The 11054-nt window shown below is 41.6% G+C and overlaps 1 protein-coding gene across 1 annotated transcript; it reads right to left on the bottom strand.

Moving 5' to 3' along the window:
• Positions 1-1905: 1905 nt before the first annotated feature.
• dmrt3a (doublesex and mab-3 related transcription factor 3a) lies at positions 1906-7691 on the bottom strand. Its single transcript, XM_028578692.1, has 2 exons — positions 5130-7691; positions 1906-3279 (listed from the first exon to the last, which is right to left on the bottom strand). The coding sequence occupies exons 1-2, from the start codon at positions 5527-5529 to the stop codon at positions 2258-2260; spliced, it is 1422 nt and encodes a 473-aa protein (XP_028434493.1). The 5' UTR covers positions 5530-7691; the 3' UTR covers positions 1906-2257.
• Positions 7692-11054: the final 3363 nt, after the last annotated feature.

Below are 11054 nucleotides of genomic sequence, written 5' to 3'. Positions count from 1 at the left end.
TAAACAGTAGTAAAAAGGAATGGTACAGCAGAGTAAGTAGTACAGTGGCATGTAGAGCCAGAGGTGGAGTGTGGAGAGAGTCAGGGTGGGTTCCGGGCCTTGTTGATAAGGCTAGTGGCGGAGGGGGAAACATTTTTTATGTGGCGTGAGGTCATGGTCCTGATGGACCTCAGCCTCCTGCCAGAGGGGGGTGGCTCAACAAGTTTGTAACCAGGGTGGGAGGGGTCGGCCATAATCTTTGCAGCACGCTTCAGAGTCCTGGTGGCGTATAAATCCTGGAGCGGCGGCAGATTGCAGCCAATCCCCTTCTCTGCAGACTGACACGCTGCAGTTTGCAGAATTTTACTCCACTACATCTCAGAGAAAAATATGAATACTAGCCTACATAATTATACATTTGTCTGACATCTTTAGTTACTTTACAGATTACAGACCACCCCCTTCTTGTCCAGTGAAAGCCATGTTAATTTTGAATGTTTGTGACAAACTGAAGGATGACATGTAGGCTATACCCTTATATATTGAGAAAATTCTACTTCTGAAGCTAAATAAACTATTTAAAAAGCCTCTGGAAAATGCATCGTCACAAAGCTGTGAACAGGGCTGTTTTTCTGAGTCTTACTGTTATGTTTTTTTGTGGTGATATTTTAAAGAATCCTGCATGCTCAGATCTGTATACCAGAGCTTCATTTTGTTAGATACACGATGCTTTATGTGAAATGCTGTTACACTTGTAATGTCTGTCCCGTCTCCAGTGGTGGAGGAGGTATTCGGACCTTTTTAATTATAAAAGTAGTAATACAGTGTGAAAATACTGTGTTACAAGTGAAAGTCCTGCATTCAAAACTTCAGGTACCAAAGTATTAGCATCAGCCTACCTAAAGTCCCTAAAGTAAAAGTACTCATTATGCAGAATGGCCCACTTCAAAATCATATATATTATTGGATTATAATTGATGATGCATTAATGTGTTCATTACAGTGTTGGAGCTGGTAAAGGAGAAGCTAATTTTAGAAGTATACTGTAATATTACATAATTCATCAGTTGATTATATTTTGTATCGTTATTAGAATCTGCAAAGTAACTAAAGTTGTTAAATGTAATGTCTTCAAATATTTTTTTTAAGTCTAAAATTTCAAGCATTTCAATCAGGAGAGACGTCGTTTGCAGATATGCAAAGATATTTATTGTACAACTGTATGATATTGAATTTACAAAGTATTTTGGAGATTGGACTCCATCGAAATAATCTTCTTAAAGGGGTAGGGAATAGGAACATAACCCGCCGATGGAGCCCAGACACAGGTGGCGGCGGTGAAGAGACCAGAGACCGGACCGAAGAGGTAACGGAGTGGTCAGCCGGAGAAACACAACTACCGGAGGAGGCGGAGGAGGAGGAGGGTCGAGCGCTTTGCCTGAAACGACAGCTGACAGCACAAGAAGAGAACAGATGATTTAAAGCAGAGTTGTAAGGCTGTGATTGGCCCTTGAATCTCGTGGCCGAGTCTGATTGGTTTAACTGACACGTCACTTCTTGAACAGCTGATTTGATTTAAGAATGAGTAGTGATTGGGGTAATGACGTCTTCCTGAAAGAATTTGCGCTGAGCTTCATAACATGGAAACACTCAAGTAAAGTACCTCAGAATTACCGAAGTGCAGTAGTTAAGTTAATGTACTTACTTAATGTTATATAGTAGTTAATGTTACTTTCTACCAGTGCTTGTCTCTAGATGTTACTTAAGATGGGTATGAGATTAGTTAAGTCATTTATACCACTGTTACAATAAAGTCAAGATACCGGCTGTATTTAACATTTAATTTGAAATAATGAAACCTATGTTAAATATCAATTTAGTCAACCATTTGGAATTAAATAAGTGACACTAAAGAAGACAATCTGATCCATTTGGAAAACTCAGATTTATTTGGCATACTCTTCACATGCATTGCTGATCCTTAACATCGAAACTGTTCACAGTACTAAACATGCTTGCAGGAAATAGATAAGAGATTTTCAACAAAAAAAAAGTGAGTCTGTTACATTCATCCGTTTTTGGTCGTGTCCACTTGACATCTTGAAAGCATGAGTGGATGTTAGAGGGTTAACATCACCTTATCAAAGGGTGATTGCTTGACAAAGTTCAATTCAAACAAGAAAGAAAAAAGACCCTTTTTGGCTACACACACTGGATGTCCATTCACAATAATACATTTTGGTGTCTCCTGCTATATTGTAGTCCATCAGCAGCTACTTTAGGTGGATGAGTTCAGGATGCGGGAGTCTGCGGAGTCGGAGCGTTCTTCGTACTCCTCATCGGGGGAGTAGAGGCCGGGTTTGGATCCCAGCGTGCAGCTCTCCTCCTGGATGCTGATGCGCTGCTCCTCGGAAGCTCTGGAGGGGAGGATGGGGGAGCTGCGGAACACGGAGCCCCCGGGGCCGGTTGGGGCTGCGGGAGAGAACGGCGACACGTACTGGGCCGCCGAGCGGAGCTGGTACTGCTGCTGCAGAGCCATGGTATTCCACAGAGTCACGTCGTTGTGCATGAAGGGGCTGGCCTGGCTGCGAGTCAGAGAGTTGCGCAGCATGAGCGGGTAGCGCGTGGGCTGCGGGAAAGACGGGTGCTGCAGGGGGACGCCCAGCGGACCGGTGGACACCACGCCCGAAGCGGAGTCGGATGTGAACCGGAGGGACTCGGGGACCCGGAAAGCAGAGCCCACCGACCACTTGGAGGAGGAGGACACCGGGTGGTAGGAGCCCAGCGTGTGCTCGAACAGGTGTCCGTTTGAAGGCAGCAATAGGGTGTCCTGGTGCGGGTCGGCGTGCGGGTGCGCGCTCCCGTCAGGGCTCCGGCTGGACAGCAGTACCTCGATGGCCCCCACCAGATCCCCCCCGCAGCCTCGGAGGATGAGGTCCAGGACAGGAGGCTTGTGAGCGGGGAAGATCTTCTTGAGAACCTCGAGCGGCGGCCGGTTGGATCGGAGGCTGAAGGGCAGGTTGATGGAGCCGGCGAGGCCTTCGATCAGCACGCCCTGCTCTCCGGAGCTGACCGGATACTTGTGCGGACTCTCTGCTTTGGCCTCCTTCTCTGCGCTGCCGGCTTTAGGGAGGCTGTAGCGACTGTCCTCCGGATGGGAGGGGGTCTCTGGGGGCTCCGGGGTGTAGCAGGAGTTTGGTTTGGAGCCTTCAGGGGAGCTGACCGGGTCCTGCTCCTTCTCACTGGAGCTCCCCCCGTTTTCACCCCCGGACCCCTCATCAGGACCGTCCTCTGTCGGCTCTGCAATACAAAAAAAGGAACAGAGAGTCAGGGAACAGGTTTGGGCAGGAAACACACAGGGTAACAAAAATACACTTCAGCTTGGAGGAAAGCCATGCATGCACAAAGTGGCCTATTAAATGAATAAAAGACACCAATCTGACTCCAAAAAGATTTCTGCCCTTTGCCTAATGCAAACTCCAATTCCACTCTCCTAAGCTCTCATCAAGAGAAACGTAACACAGAATTAATCGCTTGTCAAGTGTGTCTGCAACACAGAGAATAATGCGGATTTACTTGACTTTCTCCTCTCCGAAGCTGTTAACACAAAGTGCTGACCGCGTGTCAGTGAGGAATCTACCGTCGATGCCTTTTGACCACATTTTGTAAACAGATCGCTTGTTGCTCGGTAACATTTCATCTGAAGTTGACCTCCTGTAAGAAATATGGCGATTACATTCGATTGGTCCTGTCCGCCGCTGATTACTGTAATCTTTTAAACCACTCAGCTCCGTTTGTCAGCGGGATGTGGAGTCAGCTGATCGGTGATTGTGTCCAAATGTTTAAGTCGTCAGAAAACAACCAAAGTGGAGTCAAAAACAAACAACCCAAATCTGCACTGTTGGTTATTATAACATAATATTCAATAGGCTAATTCAGTAGCTACAGCCTATAATTATCACGCCAGGGGGGATATTGAGCATATTACTTTTTCATGAAAACTTCAATAAAAACGTATTTGCTTGCTCAACAACAAACAGAAGGTAACAAACTATTAAAATACTGGAATTAAAACAGCTTCATCTACGAATTGATATTCTTTTGTTAAAAAGTAGTTTTGCAACCTCAAATTGACCACAGGCCTATGCCATCTTACAAAATGATAAACACTGAATCATTGTTTTATATTTTGGTAAGCTCAGTGTAAAATAATTCCTTGTAAAAAAAAAGAAAACAAACAATCATGCAATTTTCAGTATGGCTATATACGGTATATAATGACAAACAAAAAAATTAAACAAAGAAAATGCAACATGAACCTATTACAAATGCTGTCAGAACCAATAGATGTTCATCCCTTTTAATAACTCATATAAGCTTAATGGTGAGTTTTTTTGGTGGCTTTTTAAAAAAAAAAACATTTTCTAAAATATTTTGTAAAAATGTCACAAAAACAATGTTTTATTTGACCTTTAGCACAATAAATAAAAGATAATTTTTTAAAATTAATTATTTGATTGTTGTATTGCCTCTAAGCCTTTTGCGCTGCTGTGACATGTCAATTTCTCCCCCTGAGAATCAGTATAGTTTTATATTTCTTATCGCATCCTGATCATTTGAAAACAATGGAAATGGTTGGAATGAATCCTTTCATTTTAGCAAAGTTGTCATTCCCTAAAGGAACACACATTTAGAGCTAGGCATATGACCTAAAAATGCACATATTGGCATTATCTTAAAGTAAGCTACTTGTAAACACTGTGCTACCACCCAACACATATGCATGTATTTATTTAGGAATTAATTGCTTCTTTTTCTTATTTTAAATAAAAATATTTTTCTGACATAATCTTTATGCATGATTGTGTGAAAACTGTAAAAAAAAAAATGTATATGTATTGGTAAAAAGGTCATGTGAGAATGTGGCATTTTGTGACTAATATGTACAATAGCTTACAGTCTTGCAATAAGTAGCAGTTTTTAATTATTTCTGTCAATATTTGGTTTTTTTTTCGGCAAAAAAGAACGTCGTTTCATAATTTGGGCCGTTTTTCATTGAATTCATTCCATGAAATAAAAGTCATAATTCATCAGGATTGAAACATGCCAAGTCAAACTCTATCTTGCAGTCCTCTGAATTATTCTCCCACCTGTGCATGTTTGTGCTTCGGCCTGCACCGGCTCCGTGCTGCTCCACCTCAGCTCCAGCTCTTCCGTCCTCGGCGGGGCTCCCTGGTTCCCCTCGCCGGCTCCGGCCATGCCGATGCCGGGCAGCACTCGGAGGGACTCCGGGATGAGGCTCTCCAGACTCTCGTTGGCCTGCTGCCTGCGGAGCGCCACCTGTGCCGCCATGACGCGCTGCCGCTCGATGATGAGGATGCACTTCTCGCAGGTGCAGTCCTTGAAGCGGCAGTAGCGCTTGTGACCTTTGAGCCACGACAGCACGCCGTGGTTCCGGCAGCGCGCGCACTTGGGGGTCCTCTGCAGCGGGGCCCGGGGCTGAGACACCGGAGCCCCCATGTACAGGTAGGGAGACCCGTAGCCATTCATTCTGTCAGCGTGATTTCCAGGACGTGCAAGTGCATCTGCGAAGAGGCGAGGCGGGGCGGGAGTGGTGTTGTTGGAGATGGAGCTGGATGGAGCAGCTCTGCCACACGCATGACAGGCTGAGGATAAGAGGTGTTGGCTTGTTGTGGAGGATCCACCTTTCCCCCCCGGCTGACAGCACAGATATGCATCAGGGCTGACACGCACTTATGGAGACGAGTAACCAAACGCTGTCACTTGCGTCAAAGCACGCTGCAAAAAATGTCCATGTGAGGCTGAGAGGAGAAAAAAGAAAGAAAAAAAAACCTGCCAGTGAGGATCAGATAATGTTTCCCTGCAAGGTTCACACGTTTGTAGAGTTTCCTTAAAACACGGGACAATAACTTTCTGTCAAAATTTAAGAAGACTACAAACATACTGGGTTGCAGAATCAAACATCCCCTCCGTGTATTTAAAGACTTGATGAAAAGTTGAGACTCCTTAAAGCTTTATCAAGGAAGCTGCAGAATAGGTCCAGAAAAAGGTCAAACTGCAGGACAATTCATGTACCCCCTTGGGAAAATATCTAAAAAAGATATGTGTAAGCTTATAAATCTATATCCAAACTCAACTGAGCCTATATAACAGTTAAGTTAACATGACAAAAACATGACATTTACAGTATACTGATCTTATACAATCTTGTGGTTGAGGGCCGACCCACTCTACAGTACCTCTGAACCACAGCCACCCCCAACAATCATGAAACATTTATGGTAAAGATAAAGTTTAAAAGACAACCCGCATAAGTGAGTGTCTTTTCTATTGGCAGCCAACTGTTTCTTAAAAGAAGTAAAGGTGGGAAAAAACATGACATTTAAACTCATAGTAGCATACATACCTACTGTAAAATATGTGTAGCCATAAGTCAGCTGAATATCAAATGTGACATCCCAGCTGTCTACACTGAGGGGAAAAAACAAGTCCCTGCATAAAGCAAACAACCAATTAAACATTTATAAGACTTTAAAAGACTACATGCACAAGTCTGTGCCTTTTCTGTTGGCACCGATTTGTAGATTTAGAAAAGAATATGACACATAAAATTCATATTTTAACAATTCAACATGAAAACAAACATGCCTTTTAGACTGAAAACAGCATCATAAATAATTTGACTAAAGCTTTACACTTATTTTTAAGTCCAACAAGTCAATTGTTACACTCAAATGAGAATAATGTGACATCCCAGCTGTCAAAAATCAGGTCTCTTCAGATACATATGTTCAATTTTGAGGAATTAACATAAGCATAAGGCATTCAAAAATCTCATATATTTTGATTTTAAAAGTCATGACTTTAGTGTATATTTCCCCTCCCTGTTGCCTGCAGGCCCACAGGCTAAGAAGACTTAATTTGGACAAAGTGCTCGCAGCTTCTGTACCTTTTACACAATCGTACATAACTTAGATGATTAGGTCTCTACATGTATAAAAGCCCTTTGGGAACTATGTCGAGGATGCTGATATGTCCCTTCTGCTGGACTAATAGAGGGCATTGAAACATAACACCGGACAAAGCCGGGGCCCATTTCTGACCGTAAAAAAGGTTTATTCAAGCAAATAATGGGATCCGAGCCTTGCGCGGCTTACAGAGAATAAGAGCACGGTAAACTTCCCCACATGAAGCCCGTCTCCAGGGCTATTAAGCTTTTAATTGGAAAATAGCAGAGGAAATTTCAAGGTGACTAGAGTGGCTTTGCAGTTTGTGCCGGCCGAGTAGATTTGTGGGGAGTGGGAGGTGGCGGGTGAACGCCTACACCACAACGCATAATAAATTTATTCATGTTGTTCGTTGATAAAAGACTAAAACACAAACTGGAATAAAAGTTTTTACTGCAGGATGCATTGTAATTGGCATAAGGCCTGATTTTTTTTTTTTTTTTTTGCAAGTTAAAGATGCAGAAAGACTTATTTAAATATCTGCTGAATGTGCATTTAATATAAAACACAAAAAAAGATTTTAATCTACAAAAATACATGTTCTTTATAAAAGGCCTAATGATAGCCAACTGTATGTTAGTATAGGATTATTGTTCATAATTAGCACATCATTTAGAGCAGAGATCTTCAACAGGGGGTCCGGGGCCCCTATAGGGGGTCCTCAGAGTCACTGCAGTCGGGCCTCCAAATTATTGTTAATATTTGAAAGTCTTCAAAAATTTATTTCTGCTTTGCGAAATTATATTTTTATTCAATATTTGCTTTACTCTTGTCACTCATTCAACATCTTGGACCTCATGTTTATATTAGCAGAGGCAACCCTTCCAGCAGGGCCCCTCTTCAGAAGGTGTAGGAGCAGAAGGAGGGGCTGACCTCTGCTGAGTGGAGTTATTATTGGGTGCTGATTGGGGGCGTTGCTGCCACTCAGAAGTCCTGTCACAGAAACGCTGATTTAAGTCTCCCCGGGGAGGCGGGACACGGAGATCCTACAGAGGAATTAGCCGGACGTCTGAATTAGTGAGAACATCACTCAGCCACCATCAATCTCCAGGGAAAAAGGAAGTCTATGTTTTTTTTAGGATACTACAAAATAAGTTGAAGCACTCTATATGATCACTAAATGTAGATTGGAAAAAAAATCAGCTATTTTTGGAATTTGACACTTACACAATGATTATACAATCTTGTGATTGGCAGTTCTTCACCTTCAATTTTTTCTTTTTTAAATATGGTAACATAATAGATAGATACTTTATTGATCCCCAAGGGGAAATTCAGTATTATAAATTATAATTATAAATATGATAAGTCATTCATTATTTATTAATTTTTTCTTTTGGGCTTCATGTGTAACTATATGAATATACCTTCTTGAGGGGTCATCGTGGAATAAAGGAAAATCTAAAAGTCTAAGTCAATTATAGAAACTCCAGTGATGGAGAAGTGTGGTCCTCCTGTCAGATCAGGCAGAGCAGGTGTAAAGACAAATGATGGGTAACGTCCTCAGATTGGTTGTGGATGGACAGAGTCACAGGGGCCTGTTAAGTTGGTTTAGTCTGTCTAGTTCAGCCTGTTTATTGGTGCTTGGACATTTATGACCGGGGCTCTGCCTGTCCTTCAAACGGCACTGCGATCCTCTCAACTACTAGCCAGCAAACGGGACAGGCTATCAGCTACAGCCAGTACATGCAGAGAAGTTGGCTATTAGCCTTTTCAAAAATACTCAAGGAATTTTAGACGGTAAATAGAATTGATACAACTGCATGAGAAAAATATGTAAATGGCATGATGTAATTTCTCAGGACAGCAGGTAGGACCCAGGATGTCAAAGATGCTTTGAAACAAAAAAAAATGACAGGGTTTAAATGATAAAACATGTTTAAAGAGAAAAGTTTGGCTACACAAATTGTAAAAATCACCATCTCAATGTGTAAAAGATGCTAATTTTTGTGATTTAGATTGGTAAAGTTACTGTATAATCTTGAAAAGTGTTTAATATATCCATCTCGTTTGCTTTGGTATTTCAAATTTGTTTCCATTTGAGACATTTACAGTATCAGTCTGTAGAAAAATTCAAAGGCCCTGTACATCAGTACAGGCGTTTTCATCTTAGTGGCTTATTAGTGGCCCAAAGTTGATGAAGTGTGAGGACCTGCAGCAACTAAGAAAGTTGGGAGGGGAAATCTGCATTAGAGTTTCTTTAAATTACAGCACTTCAGGCAGAAATACTGTAAAAGATGTTGGCCTTTTGTTGGAGAGCCTTTATGTGGTGACAGGCCTACTGTGGCCATGAATGTTCCCAAATGTGTTTTGTTTGTTTATCCCCAGATTAAAATTCTGTCACTGGAAGTTACCGCTTGGGTGTAACACACAACCAATCAGATTATCTCTGGCACCTAGAGCAGGTGAGCTGATCCAAACTAATCTTAAAGAATATTCTTTACTCTCCAGTGGGGCATCCTCAGACATGAATATATAATCTAAAAATGATCCAAAACTGTTTGAAGTTTCCACCTCTGAGCTCACTGCGTCCTCATCCAACATGTCCTGTCTGTGGCGAGCAGCAATCACTCCACCTGGAGGTGTCGCGGTGGGATCCGAGCAGATTTTATCTATTATGGGGAGGGCTTGATTCATGGAGGCAGAGGCAGCTCAAGGAAAACCAATCCTGTGACACTTTCTCCCCTGCGCTGTACACCGGGGCAACAGCTACAGAAGGACCAGGCAAGCGGCAGCCGGTTGCCCCTGACAACCGTGATAAAATGGCCTTCCTTAACTAAACTCGTAAAGCACTGGGCAATAAAACTCAATCTTCTGTAAAATCCAATTAAGTCATTATCTGACTGATTGTATCTTTAATTGAAAACAGAAGTGACAGTAAATTTTTGTGATATATCAGGATCAATCGATACTGCTGTACAATCTGGTCTCAAGAGGTGATTTATAATGTCAAAGCCTTCTAGGTAACTCCACATTCTTCTCTCTAAAACCACTGGTGGATGAAATTAAGAGTAAGTGCGTTTCATAAAAAAACAAGATGGTCACGTTATTGATTACAACAGATGGGGCAGAATCCAATGAATGTTCCCACGACGCAGCAGAAAGAAAATACAAGTAATTCTCTTTGTCTGTTTTATATTGTTGTTTCCAGCATCACATTTACACTCCATCACTTTAAAGCGTTTTTATTTACCTAAAAGTTGTAGCGACATAAACTCCGAGACTCCAAATTACTTTTGTTGCTGTCTTATTCAAACGCAAACACAAATAAACACTTTCAAAGCATGCAATTGGAAATGAATCTCCATAAAACACAAAACACATCAACGATATGCAGTACAGTGGTGTGTACTAGTCGGCTTCACAAAGGCAGAAAAGTTGGCAAAATCTCATATGAGTTGTTTTTTTTAATTAACACTCAAACAACACAACTCAAAAGTGGGCAACACAGGATTACATTCATTAGTTCATGGAATGAAAAAACAGCTTTTGGGGTATTTACTTACACAAAGCAACACTGTGACCAGGTATTTATGTTAAAAAACACAACTATCAATGTTTTTAATTTTTTATTATAGATTAATCTAATTATTTATTTATTAATTGATTGGTTATTTGGTCTATAAAGCAGCAGAAAACAATGGAAAGTGGAATTTTCCCAGATCTCAAAGTGACATCACAACAGTCCAAAACCAAAAGAAAATTGACTTCAATTTAAGACAACCTTGCTTGAAAAAATGCCTTAAATGATTAACTGATTATCAAATGGTTGCTGATTCATTTTCTGGGTCAACTAATCAATAAATTGTTTCAGCTCTACACATCACAGTACAAATCCAGGTCCTCAGCTTCCGCTGTATCTACAAGACCGTACCAAGCTGTGTGAACAGTAACCCATGTGTTCAGTAAAACTCCAGGCCTGAAGGGGTTAAATATACAATAGACATGCAAATTCTGTGGAATAAATGATGCCGCTGGATCGGTGCCATAAATAAGCAGCCGGTGCTCATCACATGCCAACGCAACGGAGGGAAACATGATTTATGT

Source organism: Perca flavescens, chromosome 5 (genome assembly GCF_004354835.1).
Source record: "Perca flavescens isolate YP-PL-M2 chromosome 5, PFLA_1.0, whole genome shotgun sequence".
NCBI lineage: Eukaryota > Metazoa > Chordata > Actinopteri > Perciformes > Percidae > Perca > Perca flavescens.
This window is presented reverse-complemented; position numbering and strand designations above follow the sequence as displayed.

Excerpts from the sequence above, each read along its gene's own strand:
- dmrt3a (XM_028578692.1), bottom strand. The coding sequence starts at position 5,529 with ATGAATGGCTACGGGTCTCCCTACCTGTACATGGGGGCTCCGGTGTCT. Across the intron at positions 3,280-5,129 it reads CGAAGCACAAACATGCACAG|AGCCGACAGAGGACGGTCCT; the intron begins GTGGGAGAATAA and ends TTTGTATTGCAG.